Consider the following 12,921-nt stretch of genomic DNA (forward strand, 5'->3'; position numbering starts at 1 on the left):
TTGTGGGGCCGTTACAAATTTGTTGCGACTCTTTGCGTCGTTGTTACTCGGGTTTAATGTCAGGTCAGCTCCATAGGTCTTTTTAGACTTTTAACCGTTCATGTTCCAGTCAGAAAGGGAAAAACTGAAAACGTTTTAACCATTTTGGTTTGAAAGTCTATTAACGGATATGAATTTTAGAGGCCACTTCTGAACGCGGGCATGGGTAAAAATGGCACATTTTTGTCTGAAATAGCTTCAGGATTAGAAGAATGGGTCTGGAGTGGGAAAATAGAAGAGAAATTAATGGAAACAAATGATATGTCACAAAAAAGCCACTTCGCCCCATCGATGGCTCGATCACAAACTCTCTAGCACGGCCTTACTGAATGATGATCATGGTGATCTCACGGATCACTCGTTGGGTCGTGAAATGGGTGCTAAACATGATGTAGTTGCTTCTGATTCGCCAGAACTTGCCACGACCAGTCATGTGTTAAGATTTACATGAAAGATAAATGAGAGTCTAAGTGCTGTGACTCGCAAGTTTGTTCACTTAGCTCACTACGTTCTGTTGGCTCGAGCCCTTCAGTCGCAGCTGTTTAGGTAATCTCACTAATCTCGTACCCAGATCTTCTCCCTCTTCGGGAGAAAACCATACCTTTCACAGCGGCACATATCCATATAGCTTATATGTGGGAGTCCAGCCCCCCCCCCCTCCCCCGGGTGACAAGTAGCCAGATCAGAGGCATCCAAGTTGAACATATTCAGACAAAAACATTCGGAATTTACCTATTTTTATGAGACCTTTCCATGTAAAAGATTTTAAAAGGATTCTGCGCAGATTTTAAACACGCAGAGAAAGATTTTGGTGATCGCCAGTGCGGTGGTCGCTTGTGTCATGTCGAGTCAGTGGAATAAATTTTTTCTTGGGACCCGAGCTACTGAGCTCTTCCATAAGTCTGATCCAGCTGCACATGAAGCGAGTTTTATTTTGCGCGAGTTGAATTAGCAACTATGGCTAACAACCCAGTGCCAGTTTCTGCTTGAGGAAACCAGGCAACCACTTCCTTCCTTTACTAGCCTGAGAGGAGCTTGCTCGCAGGCAATTCCTTTACTGACTATTTTGCCATCTTCCACATACTTCTTTGGCCAGACGACAGAAAACAACAGTGACTTTGTTCAGAAATGTAAAGTGACATTTATTTACATTGTTTCCGTACCCAAACCCACAATAGTTTACGTAATTGAATGTGATTTTTGATTATTTACTTAGTTTTCAAACACGTATGATTTAAGTAATTACTTACAAATGAATCTGTTATCATCTACCACAGTCTCTAACAGGGCAAGCTACTAAAAGATTCTAAATTTGTAAATGTGTAAAAATACCACCTGATTAAAACTAGACAATTTTCATGTATGTCCTAAATAGCACCGACTGTATTACAACATGTGAAAGACATTCTTGATTTTAAATACTTGCAAAATATTAATACGTTTCTAAATGGGAACCGATTTCAATAAAAACTTAGAAGATCACATAAAACATTCTTTTGTGTCACTCTGTATCAAAAACTTAAATTGACCACATTTTCCCGCTTCAAAAGCTATCAAGACACCCAGTTTTCCACAAAAATAATTAATACATGATCCCTTTTGACCCCTACATGGCCAAAAAAAGGAATTAGACAATTTACTATCACCTTTTCCATTTCTGTCAAGATTACTTCAAGTAATGCCTTAATGAAATGACACCCACTAAAGCTGTGATCGCTGTAACAGTGGTTAAAAACACAGGGACAGTCGGCAGCCAGCTTTGAAAGGTTGTCAGTTGACATGGTACGGGGGGCACATCTTGTGACGGTCGCTCAGTTTGATGGATCTCTTGTTCCAATATCTTCCCCATGGCACACAGCACCTCCCTTGCAGCTCTTTCCCCGGCTTGGACAGCTCCATCCATATAACCTGCAATTTATTTAAAAATTCCAAACTAAGTAAACAAGGCCTTAGAAGAAGTCATGGATGCATGCTCAACTCTTAAGGAAGGTTTTCTAAGAGACATAACAAAGTTAGTGAGTTTGAAATGGTAACTTTGTAATTTATTTACTTATCAATTTTTTTTTAAGGGGGGGGGGAGGCAAGGGTGGGGGGTTGGAGTACAATCCTGCCCATTTTTTGGGGAGGGGGGAGGGGTGTTAAAGTTTAGGTTGCCGTGTTTCTCAAATAAGCACCCAGCGTTTAGTTAAGAATTTTGGCTAAAAGAGAACTTATTGAAAGGAGGGCATTTTAATCAAGGTAACACTTATTAAATAATTATTTTTCCTTCAATGAACTGGAACTTTATTTTTGCTAAATCTTCATATAGAAAACAATCTGCAACATTCTCCACATAAACACAAGCATGTGGAGATGAAAATAGCTGGAAGGGACTGATAGAGAAGAAACTGTTCTTCTATACTGATGCCGGTGTAGCTGAAGTTTAAAGGATTATAAAAGTGACGGTAGAAACAAAATCTCCTCGTGATGTCCTTACTATTGAAGAAAATGAGGGGGAGGGGCACTTTTTTCACTGTTTTGGCTGAGGGGTGGGTGCCTATTTGAGGGGGGAGGGGTTCTTATTAAAGCATGGTCACTTCTTGAAGGAAATACAGTAATTCCTTTGATGAGTATTCAAAATTTATTGCATCAATGATTGATGTAATTAATAAATTACTACTCTCTTCTACAAGGGACAGTGTCATTGGAATTATTCCATTTTTGGGAAAATATTTGTTCACAATCAAATGAATTATTGGTTCTACTCCACCAATGGGATGAATTGGTTACCATGGTAACAACAAAGTCAATGAATACTATCAACCACATCAAATTGTTCCCAGATAAATTTATGAAAACGTCATTACGTTTCATGGCATTTGCACGAATAATAAAACAGTTGTTTGGGTTCAGATGGTGATAAAACTGAATAAACGTGTAAAGACAGAAACAGATAGAGTATAACAACTTTTAACCCACCCATTAATGTTTGCGTAATTTTATTGGCTACTTTACGGCATGTGGAGTAAAATCACAGGACGATTATCATGCAATAACCCTCGTCTGCATTGATATTTGTCCTCCGATAGTATGCATGACTTAAACTGCAAGAGTTTATTTCACATGACAGTTTGTCAAGTTTTGGTCCAATCACAGTGAAAATAAAGTTACTGTAAACCAATCAAATGTACTTGTTTATGTCAATGGCATGCATCTGCCATCAGATCAACACTGGCTTTTTTTACGAGTGGTTTTTGTGTGATATGAAAATTAATGGGAGGGTTATAAAAGAAATAAACCCCTTTCTGGCTTGCTGGTATGTCGGCTGATAATGTCCTTGGCTGAGAGATTGTCCACAAAATTTCACATCATTTTTCGGACAATCTCTCAGCCGTGGACATTATCAGCCGACATACTAGCTGCCTGAAGGGGTTTATTATTAATTTACTTAATACACATACATACAATATCTGTATAGAAATTTACAATTTCACAAGGGCAATGTTCCATGAACATAAACCAACTCAATAACATTCATGCATTGTGCTATAGGTTTTTTCTCCAAATACAAAATAACTTGTGAAAAGTCCAACATCCAAGCTAGTAATAGAGCTTTGCTTTAAATCTAAACTCTTGCTACAGAAGCTCTATGTGGAACTATCTCACCTGCCCAAACTGTTGCAGTTTCAGTACCAGCAAAGTATACTCGACCAATTGGCTTGCACAAAGATTTGCAATAATTTGTCATAACTCCACAGGGCATAATGCTGACATAGCATCCTCCAGAGTATTTTTCTGCCGGCCAGTTCTTGTCAATGTAGTGATATGGATGAAGGGCCTCTTCACTGTCAAACACCTTAGCATACTGTTCACAAGTTGCTTTCTTTCTTTCTTCCTGTGTCTTGGAACACCAGTAGCGAGCTTGGTTGCCAATGATGAAACTAAATGAATTAATTAAAAAAGAAAAGGAGCCTTTTTGATAGAGACGGGGCAGCAAGGACTACATTCCCTATACTTGTAAGCTTTATAAATGTCTACCTTTATACCTAGCTCTATACCCTACAGCTTACAGCCTGTTCAGTTCCCTTGAATACCACGTGTTGTATAGGCCGGTGCAGTTGTCCCACCGCACATGATTTAAAACAGGAATGAAAAATAGATCAACCTGTTGGTCTTCAATGCTCTTAAAATTAATCTCAGAATGGTCTAGTTAGGAGATCTGAATGCAATGCTCTCTAATTTCAAAATTCAGGAGAGTGGTTGAGTTACGAAATAATAATAATAATAATAATAATAATAATAATAATATTTATCCAGGGAGCCCACTCGCCTTGGCGGTTTTCAGTGGGGCCCTGAAATGTGACTAACCTCATAATAGCTGGGTATGATCCATCTGGTTTGGTGTCGTCAACAGTGACATAAGCAGGACCAGAATCAGAAATAAGAACCCCATTCAGACCTTTCTCGCGCCAGAAAGCTCTCTCGTAAAATGTGACAGTCTTGATTACTGAACCCATTGGCATCCTTTGAATCAGCTGGTTTTTCAAGGGAGGGAGGGGTGGGTCAAATGACACACTGTTCAGAAGAGTTTGTGGCATAGCACTTATCACATACTGCGCTTGGTATCTTTTGCCATCTTCACAGGTAATGACTACATGGTCTGCATCTTGCTGCAGACGACAGACTGGGCTGTTTAAAATAACCTAAAAGATGAAACATCCCATACTCTTACTTAACATTGGCAATAGCAAGGTTAGCTGTCTGGAGTGCATTTTCACCATGTGGCAATACTGTAGGTGCAGATTTGATCTATTCCATTGTCCTCATTTCATAGCTAGTCCACACTTTATGTCTCTGTATCTTATACGTATTGTGTTTCAATCCCAGTTGGTACACTGTCGATAATTAGTCCTTGTCAGAAGTCCTCTGCATATTTTACAGTTACTGAGAAACTAACAGCATTGTGAAAGTAATCACTGGTTGAATTTTAAACATTTCTGATTTGTATGTCATTCAAAGGTTGAGTACTGATAAAGTGGCAAATCTATAGGCCCAGGGGGGATACTCGGGTATAAACATGATAGCGGGTGGGGGGGGGGGGGGGGGGGTCCGACGTTTTTTTTTGGGTCTAAAATTTTCAACTCCTGTATTTTTTTGGGTTCGAATTTCCGCCAGGCTAATAGTTCTTACGCAATTCAAGCCAAAGTTCCTGCAAGTTCCGAAAGCATGATCCGAATAATCTGCATGTAAAATTTCTAAAATTTCCACTCTTGTAGTTTTATGGGTGCACAATATAACGTCCAGGTATTTTTTTTGGGTGCAAAATATTAGGCTCCGTCGGACCCCCTCTCCCTACCCCCGTCACGTTTATACCCAAGTACCCCCCCTGGGTCTATAGGCTGGTTTTCACTAGAACATAAGCATACAGTGTAAGCACAAAGAGCATAAAAGCTGTCATCCAGTTAGTGAAAACTGTGACACATGTTTGTTCTTCTTGTGCTTATGTTCATGTCACAAGTGTTCTCACTTATGATTATGTCCTAGTGAAAACCAGGCTTTTATAATCTCATATAATCCCAAGCCAATGGACCCATCCTGTCCACACAGATGATATGCAGGTTTAGGTAAAATATTACTGAAAAAGCAAAAGATAATAATAGATGATTTCACCCTATCTCCAAGCTTGTCTTTAATCCGGTTGCTGATCTGTTGAGATCCCCCGATGAATTTCCTTTCCTGTCCAGCATCTTCAATATCAGCCACTCTCAATACTCCATCACCTGACTTTAGGTACCACAAATAGTACAACAAAGACATGTCCTGCGGTTCGGCTGCCATTGCATCATTATACACTTGTGCCATTCGCTTTTTCGCGTAAGTTGTCCAGCAGGCCTTGTCAAGAAACTCTTTAACAGTCACACTGTCCCATTCCACAGCTTTCGGTGCTTTCCAAGGTTCTTCTAACGGAATTTCCTCACCCATTTTATCCAGTGTTCGTATCATGTTGTAATAGTCTAAAATTGCTATGGGATTCCAAGTAGAAACATCTCCGGAAAAAACCCGCCTTTTCCCTCCCAGAAGCTCAACGATGTTGCCCTCATTGTACACTTTGTAAGTTTGTATTCCCAGCTCTTTTGCTACACGTAAAATTCTGTTCTGAGTTGGGCCGACATAGGCACCACCCAGTGGTGGTTGGACACGGTCCGAAGAGCATCATGGTAGCAGTAATTGGCCAATCACATCACCGTATTCTTTCATTAGCGTTTTTAGGAAGGATCTTCACGCGAATAATTGCTTCGTCTTATTTACTGTTTTATTCACCGTGTAGACGGCTTTTCTTCCAAATGAAAGGATTCAACAAGTGACGAGGTATGTAGGTGACCAGTGATTGTATTTTCTCATAATTTCCTTAGTTATTGTCGTCAATATTCGACTTCCTCGCAAGCTTGTCCAATATGGCGGCTTTTCTCCACGTGCAATGATCAATGAACGCGTTTGCTTTTTGACGCTATATCGTCAGGGTTCCAAGAAAAAAAATTACACCATTTGTTTAATAAAGAGTTGCTATTGGATTTTAAGGCATCGCACCCCATCGCACCTCTCACCGTTTTTCTGCTATGTGCGTTTAAAGTTTGGCGATTGCGAGGAGCAAACAACGAGCGAGTCACGATGTAACATAAAGATTTATTGTGACGTTTTCCTCTTTGCTTGATTTGTCTCTAGGTTTACGACTAAAGCTCAAGTGAAAGCTCTAGCCAGCTGTTCTAAATGACCGGCTATTTCACCTCAGGACAAAAATGTTGAGGCTTCAGGGCTATGGACTGTTGGTAGATGTCGACTAAAATATCAGAAATATTATTATCACAAGCACAGATCCACAGAAAAATTAATTACTAAAAAGGGGAAACACTTGCGACTTAGTTCCATAAATTAAGAATCAGTTGTGCAGAAATTACATTCTACTTATACTTTTAAAGTATATCTTGTATGCTTGTACAACAATTTGCATATATATTTCCATATATTCCCATACAAAAAAAATATTTGGTCACTTCAGGCATATATTTTACATCAAAAGTCAAGCATATATGAAATCTCTATTGATGATTTGACTTATTACCTCTGTGTTTATTGTATAAATATATAATTGTGTATAAATTGTGTGTAATTTGTGTTGTTAATAAAAGGGATTGACAGCTGATTTGCAAGATGACCATCAAAGTAGATGTATGCTAATTTAATCTCAATTGCACTTGACTATTGTCAGTAGCTAAAATCTCTGGTATGCTCGGCAAACTATGTGGAGTCATCCACCTTCACATTGGTGTACAAAATACACTTCGATGCAGACAGGCGCTTAGTTTATGAGGGGGGGGGGGGGGGCATGCCTTGTGAGCAGAGTCCCCCTCAATTTGTATTTCAATATTTCTCCAATCCAATTACATAATTATTGGATGTGTTGTAGGCTTTAAAGTGACAAGCACATGTTAAGGAGAGAGGGACATCTAGTGTGACTATAATACTGTGCCGCTTTGCCAAGTTTGATCTCAATAATTATTGTACTTGACTATTGTCTGTGGCTGAAATCTCTGGTATGCTCTGCAAACTATGTTGAGTCATCCACCGTCACATTGGTGTACAAAATACACTTCGATGCAAACAGGACCTTAGTTTATGAGTGGGGGGCATGCCTTGTGAGCAGAGTTCCCCTCAATTTGTATTTTCAATATTTCTCCAATCTAATTACATAATTATAATTTGGATATGTTGTAGATTTGAAGTGACAAGTACAGTCGGACCTCTATTAAGCGGCCACCCTGGGGCCTTTGAAAATTGGCCGCTTAATAGAGGTTGGCCGTTGAATAGAGGTATTGAAAACAGCACTTTACTGACAAAATAATAATTCGGGACTTTGGAAAGTGGCTGCTTAATGAAGGGTGGCTGCTTAATAGAGGTCCGACTGTACATATAAAGGAGAGGGGGACTATTGTGACTATAATACTGTGCCCCTGAATTGTACTTGACTATTGTCTGTGACTAAAATCTCTGGTATGCTCTGCAAACTATGTCGAGTCATCCACCTTCACATTGGTGTACAAAATACACTTTGATGTAAACAGAGCCCTTAGTTTATGAGTGGGGGGCATGCCTTGTGAGCAGAGTTCCCCTCAATTTGTATATTTTCAATATTTCTCCAAATTATCCAATAAGTAAACATATTGGATATGTTGTAGAGTTAAAGTGACTAGTAAATGTAAAGGAGAGGAGGACATCTAGTGTGACTATAATACTGTGCCCCTTTGCCAAGTTATGAATTACATGTGCAATATGTACAGCAGTTTCCATTAATGTGATTGTTATTATTAAAATAAAATAAAAACATAGATTTGATAGTTGGTAGTCTGTCTTGTTACAACTGAACTAGAAATCTTCCAAGATCAAAGAGAATATTGCTCACAGGTTTTTTGGAGTTTTTCATAAGGCTGAACCACTGTAGTAATGGGAAAGGGGGATGAAGGGGGGGGGGGGGGGCAAAACTTTTGTGAAGTCAATATTTTTATGTTGTGTGCTATCATAGTTTGTTGGACTATCGAAATGAGTAATCATTTTTGAGCAGCTATTTGTACTTACTCTGAATTTTTATTGCTCATTTGTGATTCCTTATCACCTTACTATTTGGCTTTCACACTCTCTATGTTTGAGGGTACTAATGTACATAATCTCCATAACATTGTTTTGTGTATTGATGTTTGTATTGAAAGGCCTTATTTTCTTTTAAATACATAATTAAAGAGGGAGCATGCACCCAGGGCCCCTCACCTTGATCAAATACACTGACTCTTTCATACAAAGTAAGGGTCTGCCCAGTAAAGGAAGGTAAAGTATTTGGCATTGTTTACAAGATTTTTTTGACTTATTCCATTCAAGATCAATTTGATGTTTTCATTTCCCTCATGCAACATGTGATGTAATAAAACAAATTATTATTGAAGAACTTGTTATATCAAACATATATTTAGTACTCCTGTGTGGCTAAAATCTATGACTCTTGCAAGCTGAACTTGTGTGAGAACTTATTTCCATGTGCCAGTCTCATTGGCAACTAGTATACAGAATGGTTAAACGAAATTCCTTTCCAGTAAGGCCGTGAAAATCTTTTCCCTACAATCCTTGTTTACTTCATTTCGTATTATAATATTCGGCTATTTCTACCAGAATAATTGGATTCCAGTAGTTATGAACTCTGAATATTTCAATGCCAGATTTTCGAGCCCGTGATCGTACATTATAATTCAAAAGGTAGGATTTCATAGAAGGACGACAGGATTGGTTTTGCAATTGTATGGAAGTGGCAATTATCCATGTAATTTACATGGAGCAGTTTCGGTTGTACCGGCTTTCGATCGATCGATCGCTAGAATCGCCGTGTAAACCCAACGTTTTGAGCGTTAAATTAGTCAGTCGATGTGCGCTAACGGTAACCGGAGAAAACTTATCGAACAAATTACCGAATTAACCGATTTCCTGCCTTTTTGAAGCGAAAATTTGTCATTCCTTGAGATCCGCACAGCACGAAGGTTTGTTTCAACTGACCTCGAACCGACAACTCGTCCCAGCATGCTTTGCGGACCGTGTCCAACCACCACTGGGCACCACCCAAATCGGCGTATTTAAATTTTGGGTCCTCTACAGTGTTCGTTCGCCCGCCAACACGATTCCTTGCCTCCAAGACAACAACACTAACGCCATGCTCGAGAGAAAGTAATTTGGCAGCACAGAGCCCGCTTATTCCACCACCTATCACAACAACTTCCACAGATCCCTCCATCACCGCTGATTTCTGTTCATCTTTTGCCAGGCCACTCATGCTTTTTGTTAGGGTGGGGTGAGGTGGGGTGTTGATGACGTGTCGGTCAAGGGGCTGTCTGGCCAATGGAGGATATAGAAAACAAAACTTAAAACGTAACACAAAAACAAAAACCATGCAGATGTAAGGGTTTAATATGGCTGAATGGAATTTAAAGTTTAAGGTTGCATTGTTTGCCATAAAGATTACAAAATAACAAGAAAACACGGCTCCCACTCCTCCCCCCGTCATTGGTAACTCGTCCTCAGTCTTTCATTGTTCGATGAGTCGATTGTACGTGTCTGTCGACTGTACTGCTGCGCTTTATTTCCACAGCACGCAACTTTTAATATCGTTTGTTTTGGTTCCTAATGGCTACTGTAAGTATACCGTGTAAACTTCAGTTTTATTGGCCCGTGATATTAGTCATAGTAAGAGTTTTATTCGTTTGGCCTCTCTAGGAAAGAAATTCACAAACAGTAAGCTTATTAAGACAAAACACTCTTTAAGCCAAGATTATAAAAGCACGGATGCAAATGAGGTCATTTAATTGCGCTTTGATTTGTTGTTCATAACTACAATTGTTTTCTTCTAGTACATGTGAGCTTATAAGAAAAAAAATTCTTTCCTGTTCATCTTTTAGAAACCGAATTCGATTCAATTAAAATCTAGACTCAATCGAAAATTAAGCGTATGAAAATCTGTTATTGAAAACAGTGTGGATCAAGTTTCAAGGGAAGTGATTTGCACAAGAAATATCTTTTGGTTGTCAATAAACTTAAATTTAGGGAAGAATGAAGAAACAGTACGTGTCTTATACCAAGCTAAGTTTGTTTGAATGCAAAAATAGAAGGAAGTAAGACAACCATACAGGTGGGGGGGGGGGGGGGGGGGGCAGGGGGAAGGGGCGGGGGCGGGGATGAGTGGGAGCGTGGAAACCTGACCATTGCTTAGCTGAAGCTGGAATGAGTTAGAGTAAACTCATTGTGCATTTTCTTCTTAGATTAAAAACAAACTCAAAATAAATGTTTTAATTAAAAACTAAACAACTTATTTAATCTTTACAAGCGTCACGAGTTTCAAGTTGAGATGACCTGTGAAGGGTGTTCTGGAGCTGTCACTCGTGTGCTGAACAAAAAAGGTATATACCCTTACGATACCTTAATTACCCCTGGGGTGTCCCTTAGAGTCTCACTGATAAGGTGCTGATGGATTCTAAATCTAATTTAGGTGATAATTTTCGTGTTTGAAGGGAATGTTTATGGGTACTTTATAGTTAAGAAAATCTTCCTGAAAAAGAAGAAAAGGGTTAAGAAAAAATGCCATTGCAGCCACAAATGGATTTGTTATTGTCCCACATATTTAAAGAAAAGGCAAACACGTATAGGAGCTGTGAAAGAAGGTGTGAGATCTGGAATAGTCGGTACAGGAAGCACAAGTTCAGAGCCCTTGTACATCTATAAATTAAAACAACAGTCTGTGGTTTTTTTTCTATCCCACAAAAATGCCCTGTGGTTACATCAATCTGATGCCACGCCAAACTAAAATAAGAAAAAAGACTATAAATAGCAAGTAATGGACTGGTACTACTTTTTTGGGAGAAAAGAAATATGATGATTTCTGATTATCCAAATAAGATTGTTTTTCTGTCACCAGGGGGCGTTGATAACATTGAAATTGATATGGAAAAGCAGCGTGTTTATGTGACGTCTGCACAGCTGTCTGCAGATGAACTGTTGGAAACAATTAAGAAGGCTGGAAAAGCGTGCTCCTACATTGGCACTGCTTGAGAAGTATTGTGACGGATAGGATCACATCACAGAATTTGTAATAACCTACAAGGCTCAGAAACTGTACCAAATTAATGCACAAATAGCTGTATTGTTAGATTTCTGGCAAAATACTATACATATAAATATAATTAAATGTATTTTGTTTGATGTTGGACTTGTAGTTATATTATAATGTAATGTATAATATTGTAATATGACTGAATGGAGTCCAATTCGGTCTGTAATCATACATTCAAGTGATTAGAAAATCAGATGACCGTTTAGTGGGAGTCTGATCTGTTTCATCCTGAGTATGATTACAGAGTGAATTTAACAACACAAAGTCCTGTTACCAATTAACCATAGCCATTACAATTTCTGAGGACAAATGGCTGTGATGTTTGGAAACTGTTTATTTGCGCAATATGTATGAAAAAGGACCCTGGTCAAACTTACAACTGTTCTGTTCCAGCGTGCGCAATGGCATGTGCTGTCCATTTACTTAGGCATGACCCCTGTGGCATGGTGCATACACTGTCCTATTAATGCTCAAATCATGGCTGCTGATAACCAGGCAGATTCGAGAATTTTCTTATGGTCATTATTTATACAGTAGCTATCAGGGCTCCAGGGAAGTGTTTATTCCAGAGTGTCACATTGTGGGATTATCACAAAAATTTCCTTGGTGCACAAAACTTACACTTCTCTAGTTGTCTAATGTGGCATACAAGTTTCACCAAGGAAGGTCATGTAATTATTACAGAAGGGCTTGAGAACAGAATACCCTTTGCAAATATTTGAAATCTATGTGCACTCCCTTCGTAACAAAACTATACTACAAGGTTCATCTGCTCAGAGCATGTAAAACAAGATGAGCCTGGTAAACCCCATGCAAGATACTTGTAAGACCTGATCTCCTACCTTTATTGTAAAAAGAAAAAGAACTCCCTGAGAAGTAAGTAATCCTCCTGGAGGCCAGTCTGGTTGGTCAAATGACTGTTTCTGGGTACCTTAGGAACTTCAGCTCAGAATATGACTATATGATGGGGTACAAGTACACAACACCTGTTCAAAATTTTCACTTTCCGCATCAATCAAGATTAATCATAGAGACCCCTATCCCATTTACAACAGGGAGAAGAACGACAGACTGAACTTTAGGGAGAAAAATAGCACTTTTTATCCACATAAAGGGGAAAAAATAGCTTTATTGGTTCCTTGTTTGTTTTCTCAGACCTAGAGAGTGCATACACTTGCATGCATCATCAGCTCTCACCACAGAGC

General features: G+C 39.0%; 2 protein-coding genes and 1 long non-coding RNA gene across 3 annotated transcripts; 2 read left to right on the plus strand and 1 right to left on the minus strand.

Moving 5' to 3' along the window:
- Positions 1–1,156: 1,156 nt before the first annotated feature.
- LOC146463335 (amine oxidase [flavin-containing] B-like) lies at positions 1,157–10,117 on the minus strand. Its single transcript, XM_085084596.1, has 5 exons — positions 9,682–10,117; positions 5,689–6,206; positions 4,387–4,721; positions 3,685–3,959; positions 1,157–1,947 (listed from the first exon to the last, which is right to left on the minus strand). Exons 1-5 carry the CDS (start codon positions 10,115–10,117, stop codon positions 1,706–1,708), a joined length of 1,806 nt encoding a protein of 601 aa, XP_084940722.1. The 3' UTR covers positions 1,157–1,705.
- LOC146463336 (uncharacterized) lies at positions 6,199–7,217 on the plus strand. The gene is made up of 2 exons (XR_014856935.1): positions 6,199–6,387; positions 6,742–7,217. It is a non-coding gene; the product is annotated as an uncharacterized LOC146463336 (long non-coding RNA).
- LOC146463337 (copper transport protein ATOX1-like) lies at positions 10,099–11,805 on the plus strand. Its single transcript, XM_085084595.1, has 3 exons — positions 10,099–10,245; positions 10,934–11,006; positions 11,522–11,805. Exons 1-3 carry the CDS (start codon positions 10,237–10,239, stop codon positions 11,653–11,655), a joined length of 216 nt encoding a protein of 71 aa, XP_084940721.1. The 5' UTR covers positions 10,099–10,236; the 3' UTR covers positions 11,656–11,805.
- The last annotated feature ends 1,116 nt before the right edge of the window (positions 11,806–12,921 follow it).

The sequence above is a fragment of the Pavona decussata genome, unplaced genomic scaffold, assembly GCF_977016875.1.
Source record: "Pavona decussata unplaced genomic scaffold, jaPavDecu1.1 SCAFFOLD_179, whole genome shotgun sequence".
Lineage (NCBI taxonomy): Eukaryota > Metazoa > Cnidaria > Anthozoa > Scleractinia > Agariciidae > Pavona > Pavona decussata.